Here is a 17,440-nt window from a genome sequence, read left to right on the forward strand (position 1 = left end):
GGGTGCCGCCACTTGTTAGTAAGTGGGATCGAGAAGGCTTTCGTTGGGTCTGCTTCACGGTACCAGTTTGATATTCTCTACAAGATTACATAGCGAGCTCATGGCTTGGCAGATACACTTTGGACAAAACAATTATGATTTGCTTTTCACTTCTGCATTGCGCTGACGAGCATGTAATACTGACGATCAATCCTTTCTTTCCAATAGAACCTCTCAATCTTACTATAACACTTTTAAAACAATACGTTTGGACCACTTCTTGCCGCCAAATACCTTCTTCGTATACCTAGTGCTCAAATCTCCAACATTGCATTCATTTCCGACAGTTGTGGCTCCTCTAGCATTCAATCATGCATATGGGGCCTAGCCGCATATTCTGCTTCTAAAGCTGCGCTCAATATGGGCTTGCGTGTATGTTACTTTCCACTTAATAAGGAATCTCTTCTCATCACCTGGCAATTCATGGTTATGTCTATTCTTCTCACATTCTTTCACATAGCATCTAGCCGTCAAAATGCACAGACATTTGGGCTCTGAAGCTCCGGTTATATTGGCTCTTCATACAGCTGAAATAGGCGCTGATCTGGGACCCAATCCCGCGGAGTTGACGGAGGCGCAAATCATTGTGAGAGGATGTTTGAAAGTTATAAGGGAAAAGGGAAAATATGGAATTGATGAGGGTGGAAAAGCGTCTGCTTGGGCGATGGGTTTGATAGAAGATCCGGAAGCAGCGACGTTATGGACTTGGAATGGGCTGAGACATCCTTGGTGAGCTGTTTCTGTGGATTGTTTGTGTGGATTGGAGAGAGGTACTGGGTGGGCTGTATGTGTTATTCTGGGGTGGGCGTTGATTATGTTATACCAGGATGAATTGTGGGATAATTTAGATAGGGTGTATGGGTTTCAAGGGTTGATACTTGGAGTCGATCAATCAGCATGGATCGTATAAGATTTTTTAGACCAATAAATATCACACGCATAGATGAAGCCATGGTTCCAATTTAGAGACGACGAGCTACCTCTGGTGTATCATGGTGACTTTTTGGCACTGCACTGCATTCTCCAAGTCCGTTACGACTGATGCTCGAATTACATTATACTCTCACTTCCATGAACCATCAATAACCACAAGTCTTAAGCTCCCCCCCCTACTTTCTCATCCAACTCTTCAACAAAGCCATTCAAAATTCTCTCAATCCACTTATTCATCACCACCCTATCATCAACCACCACCCTCTCCCTCTCATTCGCCAAATCAAACTCAAACCCCCCAGCCAAATTATTCGACACCACATGCAAAAACCCAAACCCTACCCCCTTTTCCCTCGCCGCCACAGCCATATGACCAATCTCCGGATCCACCCAACAAAACTCCTTCCTCGCCTTTTCCAACCACGCATGATCTTCATCCAGCACCGAAGCCGACGTATAATGCACTCCTCTGGCCACCTTCCCCAGAATCTCCCCACTCATCGGATTTTCCCACTCGACCAACTCCCCATTAACGAAACTCTTCGAGCCCGTCGCCAACGTCCTATTAGGCGTATATTCCTGCGCCAACGCGCCTAGTTTCCCAACATAGATCACACATTGCAAAGAATCCCCACAAATTTTCTTCAAACATCTCACGAGATTCCCCGCCAAATCCCCCCAGAAACTCGTTCGACATTTCAATATCGTGACTTTGAATCCATTCGTTTTTGTAACCGTCTGCCATGAAAATAACTCATTCTCATCTTCTTCATCTTTCCACGGTTCTGTTGATCTCAATGTATCTCTCGGAATCGATCCTACAATTACCAGATTTGTTTTGTCCCCTGATAAACCCCTCAGATTCGAGTTCATGAATTCTTCATACCCTGCGTTTTCTTTGGGTAGTGTAATCTTTACGATGCCCGGGTCTTTCCCCTCGGTTGCTAAATGCGTCGCTACGATGTTGGCATAGTGTTTTACATAGTCTCTCCCTGGAAAACAATTGATGCGCAATTTTCCCTCTCCCAGGATCGTGGCGGTGGGTCGTTGATAGTTGAAAGATTTATCGGTCTTTTCGAGGTTGTAGATGATGGCTGGTGCGGAACGGGTATGGTGGCCTACAACTTCTATTTCGGTCCAAGGTTGGGAAGGCACGAGGTGATGCACTTTTATGTCGAGGTAGCCTTGTAGAGAGGGGCCCATGGTGTGCAGAGCAAAGCTGGTTATTGTTGGGGTGAGCTCTTGCAGTTGTAGGGAGGACATTGTGGGTGGTGTGTAGTAGGCTGTTGATGGGATTATGGGGTGGAAGAAAAGAAGAACCTTGGAAAGGTGAAGAAATGATTAAAGAAAGGTTGTGGAAAACTTCTGTGTTTATATTCTCCCATGATTCACATTCCATTCAGTGAATAATGATCTGCTGGATGCCGATATCTGTGATGCGCTGGAAGAGCCCGTTTTTGCAGACTCATCATGCTTGTAATCGATGTTGTACAAATTCATATTGTTGAGCGATGTCAATGAGTCAGATAGATGAACGGATTGCTAGATACAAAAACATGATTCCAGAGATACAGCCTAGCCGTCGATGGTAGACCGGGAAGAGTAGAACGATAGATCTAGCTTTAGTCCATCATCAAATGAAGATTTATTCCCCAATTGACAGCAAAGAAAGTCATTTCGCGCAAGCTTTGAATCGAAAAAAACGATAAACATTATCTGGTATCATGAATGGATCCATATCATATATGATGTATGAAGTCATGGATGTGATCTAAATGGTCGCAACGCAACGCCTTAAAGACGCCAAAAATAACTATACAACACTTTTCTTCCCCCTCTTCTTCATCATCCGAGCCTTTTCGGTTGCTTCTACAACCTTCTGTAACCTCCATTCACATCCTTCGGCAAAATCACAACTCCTGCATTTGAATGCCTCATCCAATTGAACACCCTTTGCCTCTCTTTCTCCATTCCACCAACGCAATTCTTCCTCCAAGTATGAACTCAGTTCTTCATTATCCATGGGGATAGTCTTGATTCCAACTATCTCTCCATCATCTCGCGATCGATATTCTGTTTTTAATATCCTACCTAATGACCCGGCGCCATCGGGGAAAGTGATTTGAAATTCAGATATCATCACGGACCACAGTGCTTTAAGATTGTTGTGAGCGAGGAGAACACTCATAGAATCTTGACTAGAACTTGGCGCTGAGTCATCCTGCTCCTCAAGTGCATCTTGGTATATTCCGTCGTCGTCTTCATTCATGCTACCGACCTGAGCAATGAATGTATCCGAAAATGACTTCCTTGTATCTAACCCATAACGGGCTGCCAAAACGCTAAAATCGACTGAGTTTGTGGCAAGATTGTCAAGTAAGTGATGGTATAACATAAGTTGTACTCGAGTGGGACGAAACGCTGCGTCGTTTGGTAGCGTGCGAACACCCCTGGTCTTGACATCGCAAATATATACTTTGTTCGACTGCTTTCTTATTTTTATCCGTGTCGCCTCTGAAATGGACGAACCTTCCATTCCTTTGAAAAAATTAGATATAGAAACTTGGTCCGCGGGTGGTGATTTCTTCTTCTTCTTCTTCTTCTTCTTGCTCTTCTTCTGGCCCTTTTCCTCCGTCTTTCCCAGAAGCGATATCTCCATTTCAACATCCGGACATATGTAGCTCAACTCATCAATGATCCCATTAACAACCAATCCATTAATAGTACCCCATATCTCCAGTTCCCTCGTTTGTCCCGTTTCTCGTAATGTTCGTAACCCTTGTATCACATTCCATATTCGTAGGCCCCATGCGTCTTCTTTCGTTTGGATTTCAATCTGAACAGACCTATGTACCTGATCTTCCAAGACTTTGTGTACAGCACTACCCTGCTTCATAGCGGTCGTTCGCGTCCTCCTCCCAAGTTTCGTCAATGTGTACCAGTATTGCAGCTCACACCATGCAGGAGACACAAGGTCTGTCACTGAGAGAGGTTTCTTCGGCGCGGTACGAAATCGTTCGAGGGGCGATCGTGTGTCTGGGAGGGTGGAGGTTGCAGACTCTCTGGGCTCTGAAAAGACTTCATTTACTTGTATTGCAGGAGTTGCCGCTGGCACAACTTCAGGTATCTGATCTTTCACTAAATCCTGCCGTGTAAGTCAGAGACATGATTTGAGCGATAAAAAAGTCTACTCACAGTCTGGATAGTACTCGCGTTTCGAGACTGAAGCATTGATTTGATCAGCAACCCTCTCTGCATCACGAATAGCCTGGAGCAGAGGTGAGATCTGTTGCTTCCCAACGGCTCGAGGGAGGCGAAGAGCACGTTCTGGCTCATGATGCTCGATTTCGGTGACAATGGGATTGTCTTCGATCTCCGTTGGTTCCTTGAATTGGTGGATCGGCGATAATAATTTCTCTACTATCTCAACTTCTTCGGGTGAGAAATCGGAACCATAATCACTTTCACTATCTGCGAAATCGGGAGGCAGTCCTGTCCCTTCTACGGCAGAACCAGCCATGCCGATATATGTACTTAGTGCGATACATCAGTGTGTTCTGGTAGTTTGGGGACAATCCATGACACGTTCACGGTTGTTGCCACTCAATCGACGCGATTGAAGCGTAATCACGTGCAGCCTCTTTATGGGATAGTTCGCAATCAATCTCTTACAATTGGCTACACTCAATCTCTGGAAGACTGTATCGACTGAGGAATTCTTGAATATCGTTACAATCTCAAGGATTTTGCATAGATATTCAGACAATTGCCATTATTCAAATTCCACACATATGCTTTAGCCATAGCAATTGTGTCGCCTTTCTTGTGAAGCCTACTAGGTATTACCAGCCTTTTAAGTTCTGACTTTAGTGAATCAGCATTTCCCTTCTAGATCTCCCATACCACAGAAACACAGCCTTCCGCCCAGGGAAAGTCTTAAGTATTCGTCACTTCAATATATTTCTGTCATTAGTTATGACTCTGGAACGAATCACATCTTTCCAAAAGCGCAAAAGTGGCAGCCTGGTCAAAGATACCACATTTCAAATAATCGTATTCAACATGAGAGTGACTCGATGATCCACTCATTCAGTTGAACCTGTATCTGGTATAGGCAGCACGAATTATATATCAGTATCTTTCGTCCTTCTTGCAGTGATCAGTTTATAAGTTTATCACGATTACAGGATCTATCTATCTTGCCTGCTCACCACATCATGGAGAAGCACCATGCTCTTCCGTCTTCTCAGACGGAATATGCTACTCCCAAACTCAATCTTCTAGATTTACCACAAGAAATTCAATTATTGGTAACTTCTCATCTGATATATCCAGATGCGCTCTCCCTAAAGCATACCAATCGATATTTCTACTCTTTTGTATATACCGGTTTACACTTGAAGATAGAGTGGATGATTCGGAGACGGCGGCTACATTTGGATTGTCCAAGTGACAGTAAATGTGAATTGGGTAGTGATGTTAGATTTTGTCGAGGGAGTGTTGCGTGAGTCTTACCACAGCTTTTGTGGTCTAAAGATGTGAAGACTAACAATATCCACAGCTTGTTGATGAAGAGGAGAAGAGAACATCAAGAATGTGATAGTAAGCCAGGAGGGACAGGATGCCTGGTACTAGGGAGAAATATTTGTGTTGATAAGAAAGAAAGCAATCATATCAAGGTAGTCTGGAGATACCTTAAATCGGGAATTCCTCTGTGGTTAGTAGTGGTGACAGTTGCTTTGCTGGCCATTGTCATAGCTCCGACGAAAATATCGCCTATCACGGGAAACCATTGATATAAAAGGGGGGGAAGTCATTAAGATATATACTGGGGACCTTCGGAACAAATTCATCTTGTGATAATGTTTAATTAAGAAGACGGGTGAAATCAATGATGAGGAAATGATGAGGAAATGATTCGCATTTTCTTCAATCTTATTATCTACTGAGCTATTAAATAGCGCACCACTTTCATTCTTGTGAACCCCTCTAAATGCCTCATAACTCATTCCGACAGACATCAGAGTAAAAGGTTGCTTGAACTCGCATTGAGCTCACGTTCATAATTGCACTTCATCAATTGGAACAATGATTGTTTGCGCATCCATCAAGACCGCTCATACCCCATGGACCCCTATTAATATACATATTCTCGTACCTTTTGAACTCCCAAAGCTTCAAGTTCTGAGATTGGATATGCAGATAGATATACAATATTTCGCGCCGTCTAGACAACCCCCCAAACACTCCTCAACTCCCCAACCTATCGCTTCCGCCACCATGTTTCGGATCATCGCCAAGAAGTTGTACAGGCGGTAGTGTAGCTAAAAGAGCATCAGGGGTACAGCCTTACAGCTCAGCATACTATCCAAGTAGTATCAAGCCGTCCCATCTTCCCAATTCTCTATCTCATCTCCTAAATTGTGCAGATGCGAGAAGTTCGGATAATAATTGCGATCCTGTCATATGAATTTCGTCGCTCATCGTCCAAATTCTCCTATCAGAGGGTGACATTCACGGTAACGTAAAGTCAACACCGTGTACATGATTCACTGGAAATGGGTGTAATGTTTGTTATCCGTTTATATCACAGAAATAGGATTATCTTGGCAAATGAGATGTCAGATTTTGAAAAATTATTTTCGTAGGGAATTGTTATAATTTTCTCGCATCTCCCCTCTCTTGGTTAGCTTCCTTTTTTCCTTTTCATTTCTATCTTCTGGACAGAGGAAAGTTGTCGCTACTGTTTTTCTTCACACACATTCGTTTTATCTCACCTTTACATTGATCGGGTTGGATACCTGATCGTACGTTCCTTCAATAGAAACCACGCTCCTTAAATAAACAACACTCACACTCTTTTGGCTTTGAAAGCCACCCACGATCGTGTGAATTAGACTTGATTACTACCATCTTTGACTCCAAAAAGCCACCGCGACAACAAAAGTCAACATGCTGTTCAAATCAGTCAAAGCAATTGGTCTCGCTTTCCTAGGATCGCTCTTCACGCCCGCAAGCACCACGTTCGTCATTCAATGCTACAGTCGTCTCGCCGATGAGCGTGTTGATCCAGTCGTCAGTCCTGGAATTCTCCCTGCATCTCATGTGCATGCGATTGCTGGCGGTAGTGGTTTCAGCGCCAATATGACATATGCTGATGCTCGTGCTGCCAAATGTGGGACTTGCAATGTGAAGGAGGATTTGTCAAATTATTGGACCCCGAAGCTTTACTACAAGGCTCAGAATGGTAGTTTCATTTCTGTACCCATTAATGGAGATGACGGATATGGAAATCTTGGGGGAATGGCTATTTATTATCTGTGAGTCTTGGACACGCTGAAGTCTTGACGCGCCGTCATGTCGTACGTTTGCTAATCTTTCCCAAGCCAACGTCCAGGTCCAGATAATGATCCACTTGTTCCATTTCCTGAGAATTTTCGTATGCTAGCAGGAGATACAAATCGACGAAGCTACAATGACTCTTCCTTCGCAGACCGTGCTGTTAGTTTTCGATGCACAGGAACTGATCTTCAAACGAATGGATTCCCAAACGTAAACTGTCCAGATGGTCTTCGACTTCAGGTCACAATGCCGAGTTGTTGGGATGGTGTTAATGTAACCTCTTCCGATTACAAATCTCACATGTCGTATCCTGCGGATGGTGATTTTGACGGCGGTCGCTGCCCAGCTTCGCATCCTCATCATATGATGACTCTGTTCTTCGAAGCTACATATCGTACTGATCTTTTCGCCAATGAGTGGTACGGCAATTCTCAACCTTTTATCCTTGCTAATGGTGATACCACTGGTTACGGATTTCACGGTGACTTTGTAAGTATTTACCGATTGCGTTTCCATAACAATTCATGAAGCTAACGTAGACTAAGGTCAATGGTTGGGATATCCCAACACTCACAAAAGGCATTAACAACTGCCTTGACGGTGAACCCGACTGTCCAAGCGAGACCTTTACCTTTTACGAACAATCCGACACTCAAGAATGCAAACTTGCTCCTCTGATTAACGAACCTGTGAGTGGTACGCTCTCGGCACTTCCCGGTTGCAATGCACCTTCTTCAGGTCCAGCGGAATATAAACCACCACCTTGTCCTCAAGATGTAGCTTTAGCAAAGTCACTCCAGACTCCCCCTTCCCGCTTCAACCCCGCCGCCTCCAAGGCTCCCTCGCTCCCAATCGGCATCGTCGATTTGAGTGTCTCCAAAGGCTGGACCTATCTCGGATGTGGAACCGACGACGCTGCAAACAGAACCTTGAATGCCGATTGGGAAGGAAATAATACAATGACTATCGAGACTTGTGTGAATTTCTGTACATCCAAGGGACATACATATGCAGGAATGGAATTCGGAAGTCAATGTTACTGCGGCAATTTTCTTTCTGCAGACCGGGCACCTGTGGCTGGTATGCTAGGTGATTGTATCATGCCATGCGCAGGAAACAGTGCCGAGAAATGCGGTGGTAATGCTGCAATTACCCTCTATCAAAAGTGTGGTGCAAATGGATGTGCTGCCTCTAGTGTAGCAAAAACTGTTTCTGCTCAATCGCATAGTAAGAAGAGCAGCAGGGTTATGAGGAGTCTGGGTGTTTAGACAAGATGCGAAATCAGAACGATGTTGACGTCGAATATGCTTTCAGTTCGATATAGATGTGACGCATGGAGGAAATAAAACCAACTTACACTTCTCGTAGATAGATTAGACCTTTTCAAGGAGCGCACTTGCGACGACATTTGAAATGGCAAATAAATACGAATTATGAGACAAATGATATATACATCCGTTTTCTTTTACATTGCTCGAATGCATATTCTGGATCTCGTGTGATTGCAACAATCTCGACCAGATACACAAATGAAATAATTCATTATCATCAACTCTTGGCGTCTGTTCCTCTTAAGGGAAAAATCACGAAATGAGATTTCTATGAACGATACTGCGGAGGGTTTTGAACGTGAACGGATAAGTGAGAGATAGGTATATCATTAGTGGGGTGGCTCGGGTGGGCTTCATAATCTATAAATTCCCCAAAACTTCTTCGTTGTTCATGATAAAGCATACTATTCACCAATTCTCAAATTTCTATGATTTTCTAGATGTAGGTGATTTGAGTACTGTTTTGGGTTGCTTTTATAATACATAGCCTCTTTTTAGCTGATGAGAAGAAGGAAACGCGTTCTTCGAATTCCCAAAACAAACCTTCTACTTTACATTTCATTATACTACATTATCAGTACCCATTTCCACTCCGTCTCCCTTCGCTTCCCCTGTATAATACTTAGAGTTATCCGCACTGGGTTTGCTCACTTCACACGGCAGTTTCAACAGGTCCCCTTAAAGAATCTCCGAAAGAACAGATGTGTCTCCTGCTTCATCTAAATCCAAACCCGGGATATCCTCGTCTGAATCGTCTCCAGAACTTGGTTCATAGGGAAAGGCAGCCCCAGCCATACCTACCACACGCGTTAAAGCCCATTGGAGCTCGAGTAGCTTGAAACTGGGAAGGGGTTGCTTTATTGGATCGCGAGTCTTGAGTTCGAAGATTTGGCCGGATTCGATGGCTTTGGGTCCTGGACAATATAGCGTCGTATAGCCGTGATCAAATGCACCTTCGTTGTGATCGAGGTTCTCGGTGGAGATAGGTGTCGTCGTAAGAGTCATAGTTGATTGGATGTCGGTCTGTTTCTTCTGCCAAAAAAAACTGGACTTTCAATGTGGTGTTCTCGTCGGACATAGAAATTGGCTTTAAGGCAAACGCCCCTCGATTCCATTGGGCATGTGCCACCTTCGACAATGTTATTCGATTATCAACCTTTTCGTCTCCTATTTTAGATAGCCCTCTTGAGAAAATTTCCGCTTTCCAAGCAGCCACTTTCTCCTCTGACCAGAAGTTCTTCAAATACTCCCAAAACATGTGTCTCGCCCCAAAGATGTTCTCTTCTGAAGTCGATATTCGGCAAAATGGGTATATATGTGCCACTTCAACGACCGAATCGCCAGTAAGCACACAGCAATGGTGGTCACGATCTCTAGCCTATAAAATATGAGCTTCAAATAGTCAAGTAATGTGCATCTCAAGCTCACCAGATCCGAGGCAGCCTTGCTTCGATACAACGACGGCGAACTAACAGGGGAATTGGTGTTCCTCTGGTTATCAGCAAGGGGGGAACTGACAGGTGAATCAGTTTTCTTTTGCCTCTTGGCAAGCGGAGAATTGGTTGAAGATGAGCCCAAGCCCCGTTTCAAATGTGTTGTATTCGGAGTGGAAACACGCGGCGTGCCTTGATTACTTTGGGTCCCTATAAATCATTAGCAATAAAGAAAAAAAGCAGATTGAATATTTTAATTACAGTATAATATAGCTGTAGAGGCCTGTGTGGCCAATATACGAATTATTTGCAGGGGAAATGCGAGCAATATCTGTGAGTTTTTGAAGTGCCTGAAGGTCACACACTTGACAGAAAGCCCAGAAGTATGGAGGTACATTTCCTATTTCTTCTTGGAGGGCTTTCAGTACAACGATCCTTTCGTTGCTGGGGATATTAAAATCCTCCATCCTGTCAGAGGTTATATCGATATCGAAACCAACGCGAAGGGATGCGGAGATGGGGAAAGATGGTGGGGTGGGGTCCGGTCCGGTATTGGGATTGGAGCTTGGGCCACCTAAGGTTAGCCGACCTCTCTCGTATACAGATAAACTTGGTTATACCGGACTGAAATTTTCGATTAATCAAATCCGATATATTCATGATTCCGATATGAAAAATAATAATTCAAGCTTTCTTATCAAAATCTATATCCAATTTCAATTCCAAATCCCGATATATTCAAAAAAAAAAATCATATGATAATAATCAATAAAGCTTACTCATTCAAAATCGTACTTACTCATTCAAAATTCAGCTTATTTAATCAAATCTATTATCAAAACTTATATCGAAATTTAATTAATTTAATTCGATATATCGGTTTTCATTGAAATTCTAATATTCTTATATAAATTTAGAAAAAAATAGAAAAAAAGTCCGGTATATCCAAATTTCCGATATATTCCAGTCCGGTATAGCCAAGTTTATCTGTATATTGAGGTTTAACGAATCGAATCAAGGATGCAATCAAGATTTCTCAAGTACCAGGTATCCGATGTCCGATGCCTATTCCCTGCCCGTACCCATATACATGGTGTATAATATATTGCGGCACAACACCCCTTCTTGCATTTCATCCTCGGCCACTCGAAGGCGGATAAGAACTGGAAAAAGACTCAGAAAATTGATGACGGATCCACACATGAAAATCGAAATTGCATATCAAGGATTATCAATCACCTTTAGTGCCGCACACTTTATTCGTATTTTGAACGGCACGACGCGAATTTTGGTTCTGGTTGGTTATGGTTTAGAATGAGGTTCCTTGCGACATGGACCTGCTGTTCGTCTGATAATTACGCGGTTGGCTTCTGTGAAAGCCTGTGCCGTTTTTTGTAGTGTGCACACTGTCATATTCATTTGCGACATGGTGAACACCTTCCTTTACCCTCTGTATTCTAGCAAAGTGGATGAAATGGCTTTACCAATCATATCTAGATGAGATCGGAGTCCACCTCCTAAATAGGCGGGTCTGCGGCTCATGATTTTCCGTATGCTGTATATCGATCTATTGTGTACAGGCCAAGAAGGAAATCTCTGAGCACGGGTCGCTCCACACTGCCAAATCCAGTAGTTGTCGAGATTCCAGAGCGACGCTGGAAATTGGCCCACCCCTTCAGTATTTACTACTTTAGCTTAAGGAAGCGCCACTTTGTGGTTCGTTATGGCTTTGGCATTTTCTATGCGTTCTTTCCCACGGGTTTTTTGACTATAGGTCTAAGTGCTTCAGTCTAAGTGCTTCAGTCTAAGTGCTTCAGTCTAAGTGCTTCAGTCTAAGTGCTTCAGTTAACCTTAGACTTGGCGTAAAAATGACAGACGCAATTGACCACTACTATCAGAACAGGGATGGACCGCCATCGAGATCTTTCAGTAATGAGTCCGATGCATACAACAAAACCACTCCTTTGCCTCCACTATCAACATTTCCTGAAAGAGCCCGAACTCCAAGTTCAAAAAATGTCCCGTTACCTCCCAATTCCGCCAAATCTACATCCGAGAGCCCACGCCGCATCACCTTTTCTAGAGATGCCGAAAGTAGCACCAAAGGCTCGACGGGAACAAGTCCTAGTAACAAAGGAAGTGTAAGCAGCAGGAATGGTAGCAGTGGGAATGGTATGGGACTGAGTAGCGCGGGAAACTTTGCAGATTTCTTTAGCTCTGAAGTATTTTATATCGTGCTTCATAATCCAACGACCGCGCATCGGTTCTTGAAGTTTTGTCAAAGTCGTGCTTGTGCGGAAAATCTTGAATTTTTGCAAAAGGTATGCTAATAATGCCCCTTTGCATGGCGTCAAGTGCTAAAGGTGCCAAACTAGATTGATGAGTATAATCGATTGATAGATGAAGCGACACGCCTTCTTTCCACGATTTACTCAACCTTCGTTTCGTCAGAGGCGCCAAAGCAAATCAATATCTCTGATTCTCATGCTCGGCGATTATCACATGATATCAAGAGCGCGACGAACAATATTCTTCCCGGCCTGGAAGACATTTTCAATGCGTCACAGGAGCAAATTGAGAAATTGCTAGCTAGCGATTTGTACCCGCGTTTTGTAAAACATCAGGTTACTGCTTCCGCTACTATGGCTTTGGCAAACGACAAGGAAAGATACCCAGGACTAGGCGACTGCTTTTGCTTGACTGATCCAAGGTATGTTCTTCCAAAGGAATACTGTTCATCTAGATACCAAACTGACCAAATTAAGGCGGGCCGATAACCCAATTGTGTTTGCTTCAGACGGATTCGTCTCTGTCACGGGATATTCCCGATCAGATATCATACCTCGAAACTGTCGATTCCTACAAGGATCATTCACTGATCGTCAAGCAACAAAGCGTCTACGAACTTCCATAGAAAACTGTGAAGAAACAGTTGAACTGCTTCTGAATTATCGCAAAAATGGTGATCCATTCTGGAATCTCCTTTACGTATCTCCCTTACTTGACGGTAATGGGGACGTCAGATTCTTTCTCGGCGGACAAATAAATTGCAGTACGACGATTCACAGTCGTACCGATGTTCTTCGAATTTTGAGCCTGAACGATGAGGATACTGGGAGTTTTATAGAGGGAAGTAGTAAGGCCCCAAGTGTTCGAAGTAAGGGATCCAACAGCCCCAGTATTTGTGGAAAGACTTCGTTCTTCAAGAGCTTCAAAAAATACAAGGCAAACGCTGTAGAAATCCAGGATGAAGCTGGGATGGAAGGCGAATTGATTGATCGAATCGGAAAGCTACAATTCAAAACACAGGTTGAGGAATTCTATACGGCTTATTCAAAGGTGTGTTTCGAGATCTAAAATTTGCTTGAAATTCACTGACATCAAAAATAGTACCTCGTCCTATCCTACCAACCACAATCACAAAATCTGATTGTCAAATACTTCTCTCCGGGTATAGTAGATATGCTTAATCTAAACCTTCCCAACGGGCACGTGGCTCCTATCGTCGATAAAGACATCTTCAAAGTCCTCACAGAACACTCCCCGTCATCTGTCCCCCGCACTTTCAAAACCGCAGTCAAAGAAGGCATCAAAGCCGGGCGAGCAGTATCAGTCGAAACGGCACTCTTGACCGGAATTGAAGAAATCAAGAAGTCACAGGGCATTTTTAGCGGCACAGCGGCAAACAGAGAGAAAGGGTGGAAGAAGGCCGAGGAAAAATACATCTGTCATTTTACGCCTTGCAAAGATGAGATGGGTAGAGTTGGATGGGTCGTTTTGACTATAGCGCCGAAGCAGGAGAGATTTTGAGAGGTTTGTTTTGGCGTTGGACTGCGAGCACATGTATTGATACCCCCCGGATTGGAATTTTTGTGTTCGGATATAGATACCTAACAAATGATTTTGGCGATCGGAAGTAAATCCTTGGTTAATTAATCTTTCACGATTTTCCTCGGTGAAAAATTATATTCCCTAGCTTTGTGATGCTTGTTTTCTGGTCTAAAGGATGTCTGGCTTCTGAATGCCAATTTGTAAAAACTATTAATGATTGTCCCGGGACGCAATTAGGAATGTGAAATATTGCGTAATCTCCATTGCATTCATAATGAAGGAAGTGCCTTACATTGAAAGATTCTTTTCTACGATCTCGATTTCTCTCTCGAACAAGACACAACGCTTCATTTTGCACGAGTATCTGGGTCAACCAACTTCATCTATGTACCGATTGACACTATACTACACTACACCACCAAGTAAATTTCCAAATAGCCCGGAACACCTCGATTCCCGCATAGAACCTGAACGTTTGATAAACAATTTAAGATTACATAGAAGCTCAAGATACACGATAAACAAATCGCGGAATGACGTTCTGGAGATTATGCTCGCGAAAACAAGGGGAAGGGTGCCTAGGTAGTGTACGTTAAATCAGATTAGGTATTTGTAGAATGGTTAGGCGATGAGATGAAGGGGTTGGGGAATGGCATGCTACAGATTCCGAATACGGAGTGTGTGATAAGGGTCGATTAATTGGAAGCAATGTTGTTTAGATATTGGATCTCTGTGATGATTTATTTGTGATGTTCGTTCATTTTATGGTTTTATGAGTTGAAATAGTTGTTGTGTGGGTGGGAATTGTAGAGGCTGTGGGTATATGGTTTCGTTTGAGCTTTGCGATTTGAATATAGTTTAAGATATAGCATTCACCTAACATATCGAAAAGGCGTCGTGACGGAGTGGTTAACGTGATTGACTAGAAATCAATTCCTTTCGGGGGCGCATGTTCGAATCATGCCGACGTCGATATCTTTTGATTTTTTTTTGCATTCTGATTCCATTACTGCAATGGAAGCGATCAAAAGTCAATCATTTAGAATACTTTTGATACTTTAGACTGTCTTTCTGGATTTTTGTTCCTTCATATTCTCATCCGAACTTTTGTTTGTATGTGGAGTTGCATTAGTGGATCTACTCCATCAAATAAAGGAGAAAAGTAAGCTTTGATTGCCTATTATCCGGAATATCTTCCCATTTGCTTTCGTTCGGCCTACGAAACCTTTACCATATATATCTGAAGACCACGCAAAACCCTTATATTGCACGTAAGATGCATGTAATAGTTTATTGGACCCTTAAATCTTACGAAGCACTCACGTAAAATCTTTCAATAACCAATGGAAATATGCCTCCGATGAGTCTTCGCATGTCAAACTGCGTTTGTGGCTCCAATGACGTGTTGTGAATAAAATAGTGTTGCGGGCACAACGTATTACATACCATAACAAGAAACATACTATTCCTTCGAATGCGAGGTACAGCTTTATGCCTCGAAGACTGACCAATTAGACTTGGTTGCTCGGTTATAGGTATCATGGTTGCGACCGGTTCAGTCATCAGGCAATTGTGCTCCCTGGTCCGTGGACATTCCGGTCTCCATCTTCTGGAATTTCCTAGAACGGAAGAGGGGGCTTCGAAATGAAAGATGTGTATATAAATGACTATTAGCATTGAATCTGAAGTAGACGTTGGTTCACATTCTGTACCATATTCCCAGTGTTCATTAATACATCAACATGTCTCAAGAAAATTCGAAAAAAGTCATTATCATTGGCTGTGGCATTGCAGGTCCAGTGATTGCAATTCTACTCCAGAAGAAAGGATATACTCCGATTGTCGTGGAAAAAGTTAAAGTATTGGGAGATGCGGGGGGATCTCTGTTTCTACAGCCCAACGGGTATGTTCTTCATACACAATCTATGTCGAAATGAGGGCTAATCACATCATAGTCTCAAAGTACTCAACTTGGTCGGTCTTGCTACGACAGTAACTGATAATGCGCCATGGGGAGAATACTCCTGGGATAAAACTCATACCGGTGAAGTTCTTGGGGGCGGCAATTTGCTCAAATCGCTGAAGGAGACATATGGTCAGCCGGCTTGTGGAACTAAAAGAAGCACGTTCAATCTAGCTCTTGAAAAGGCCGTCGTGGATGCGGGTATCGAGTTTCACTCGGGATGGAAACTGGCCAAGATTGAAGAGAGTGAGACCAGCGTGGTAGCAATTTCAGAAGCTGGTGAGAGGATTGAAGGGTTGTTTCTCATTGGGTGTGATGGTATTAAAGCTGCCTCGAGAGAGATATTGCTTAAACGCAAAGGATATAATGAGCCCGAAGCTACATATACGGGATTGATTCAGGTGTGTTATACCGTCCGTCTTTGGGATCAATACTAACGTTACCCAGACCAATGGATTTTCTCCCACGCCACCATCTCTCCAAAATACTCTCCTGAATGTCTTCGGTCCCTCCGCTCATTTGATCCAGTACCCCATCTCTCCGACTCACTCGTCGTGGGCATTTACACAGCGACAAAGTGAAGAAGAAAAAGAAACATGGCGTCTGTCAACACCCGAAGAGCTTGAGAATCGAAGAGCAGAGCTCCTAAGTCAGTTCGAAGACTGGGCTGAGCCAATTCCAGAACTGATCAAAACTGCGGAAAGATTACTTAAATATGGAATCTTCGATCGACCAGGCTTGGAGGCCGAACAATGGTATGATGGAAGATGTGTTCTCATTGGTGATGCTGCACATCCCACAAGTCCCCATTTAGGTCAAGGTGCTAATCAAGCTATGTATGTTGATTACATCTCCGCAGCTTTTTTGGTGACTTTCTAATATTACTAGGGAGGATTGCTACCATCTCCAACGGCTCATCCCCGACGCCGGCAGCGATCTCTCAACAGAAGCCTTAACGAAGATTTTCGCCGAATTCACAGGAATTCGACAACCCAAAACAGCCTTGTTAGTAGCGGGTGCTCGAGCACAAGGAGAACGAAGAGTTGTGACACCGGAGACGATGGAGGAGAGAAATGAGTACATGAGACAGATGTGGAAGAATCCTGAGATCTTTTATAAGGCTTATGCTGAGATGCTGAAAGGGCCATTTGATGCGATGGCTTGAGAGATATGCATGATGTTAGATGGCAGGAATCAATATAAGAAGTCGAAACCACATTCGTAGCTATTTTGATGAATTTAACAGATGTACGCAAGGATTTAGAGGGCGAACATGTTGGCCTCGACGCCTCGCATTCCGTCGGTTGGTACTTGGAGAATTACCTGGGCAGTAGTTTATGCCGCTCAAACATGGCAATAGAAAAGGTGTCTCAACCTGCGCATTCACCTGTGCGAATGAAAAAATTTCACTAAAAATTATTGAACTTCTAGCCATCCAAGACTTTGCGAGTCCTCCCAAATTCTAGAAATAGACAATATATCGCTGCGAATCGCTACTCATCATCTCTGCAAGAGACATTCCCCTGTCTGCAACATTTCGAGCATGAATATTGCTATCGAGATGCCGT

The 17,440-nt window shown here is 43.4% G+C and overlaps 8 protein-coding genes across 8 annotated transcripts; 5 read left to right on the top strand and 3 right to left on the bottom strand.

The window, feature by feature from the left end:
• Positions 1-399: 399 nt before the first annotated feature.
• Positions 400-772, top strand: EAF02_007288 (uncharacterized protein; the record flags this gene model as incomplete). Its single annotated transcript, XM_038903336.1, has 2 exons — positions 400-411; positions 500-772. 2 exons carry the CDS (start codon positions 400-402, stop codon positions 770-772), a joined length of 285 nt encoding a protein of 94 aa, XP_038756815.1.
• A 362-nt stretch (positions 773-1,134) lies between these two features.
• Positions 1,135-2,235, bottom strand: EAF02_007289 (uncharacterized protein; the record flags this gene model as incomplete). Its single annotated transcript, XM_038903337.1, has 1 exon — positions 1,135-2,235. One exon carries the CDS (start codon positions 2,233-2,235, stop codon positions 1,135-1,137), a length of 1,101 nt encoding a protein of 366 aa, XP_038756816.1.
• A 550-nt stretch (positions 2,236-2,785) lies between these two features.
• Positions 2,786-4,492, bottom strand: EAF02_007290 (uncharacterized protein; the record flags this gene model as incomplete). The annotated part of the gene is made up of 2 exons (XM_038903338.1): positions 2,786-4,110; positions 4,168-4,492. 2 exons carry the CDS (start codon positions 4,490-4,492, stop codon positions 2,786-2,788), a joined length of 1,650 nt encoding a protein of 549 aa, XP_038756817.1.
• Positions 4,493-5,189: 697 nt separating this feature from the next.
• On the top strand, positions 5,190-5,768 carry EAF02_007291 (uncharacterized protein; the record flags this gene model as incomplete). The annotated part of the gene is made up of 2 exons (XM_038903339.1): positions 5,190-5,476; positions 5,534-5,768. The coding sequence occupies 2 exons, from the start codon at positions 5,190-5,192 to the stop codon at positions 5,766-5,768; spliced, it is 522 nt and encodes a 173-aa protein (XP_038756818.1).
• Positions 5,769-6,924: 1,156 nt separating this feature from the next.
• Positions 6,925-8,582, top strand: EAF02_007292 (uncharacterized protein; the record flags this gene model as incomplete). The annotated part of the gene is made up of 3 exons (XM_038903340.1): positions 6,925-7,292; positions 7,359-7,803; positions 7,860-8,582. 3 exons carry the CDS (start codon positions 6,925-6,927, stop codon positions 8,580-8,582), a joined length of 1,536 nt encoding a protein of 511 aa, XP_038756819.1.
• Positions 8,583-9,323: 741 nt separating this feature from the next.
• EAF02_007293 (uncharacterized protein) lies at positions 9,324-10,545 on the bottom strand (the record flags this gene model as incomplete). Its single annotated transcript, XM_038903341.1, has 4 exons — positions 9,324-9,690; positions 9,722-10,023; positions 10,074-10,278; positions 10,340-10,545. 4 exons carry the CDS (start codon positions 10,543-10,545, stop codon positions 9,324-9,326), a joined length of 1,080 nt encoding a protein of 359 aa, XP_038756820.1.
• Positions 10,546-11,946: 1,401 nt separating this feature from the next.
• Positions 11,947-13,888, top strand: EAF02_007294 (uncharacterized protein; the record flags this gene model as incomplete). Its single annotated transcript, XM_038903342.1, has 4 exons — positions 11,947-12,399; positions 12,454-12,788; positions 12,844-13,417; positions 13,469-13,888. 4 exons carry the CDS (start codon positions 11,947-11,949, stop codon positions 13,886-13,888), a joined length of 1,782 nt encoding a protein of 593 aa, XP_038756821.1.
• Positions 13,889-15,651: 1,763 nt separating this feature from the next.
• EAF02_007295 (uncharacterized protein) lies at positions 15,652-17,037 on the top strand (the record flags this gene model as incomplete). The annotated part of the gene is made up of 4 exons (XM_038903343.1): positions 15,652-15,812; positions 15,865-16,273; positions 16,320-16,708; positions 16,761-17,037. The coding sequence occupies 4 exons, from the start codon at positions 15,652-15,654 to the stop codon at positions 17,035-17,037; spliced, it is 1,236 nt and encodes a 411-aa protein (XP_038756822.1).
• Positions 17,038-17,440: the final 403 nt, after the last annotated feature.

Source organism: Botrytis sinoallii (assembly GCF_014898435.1).
Source record: "Botrytis sinoallii strain Bc 23 chromosome Unknown BSIN_012, whole genome shotgun sequence".
NCBI classification, from domain to species: Eukaryota; Fungi; Ascomycota; class Leotiomycetes; order Helotiales; family Sclerotiniaceae; genus Botrytis; species Botrytis sinoallii.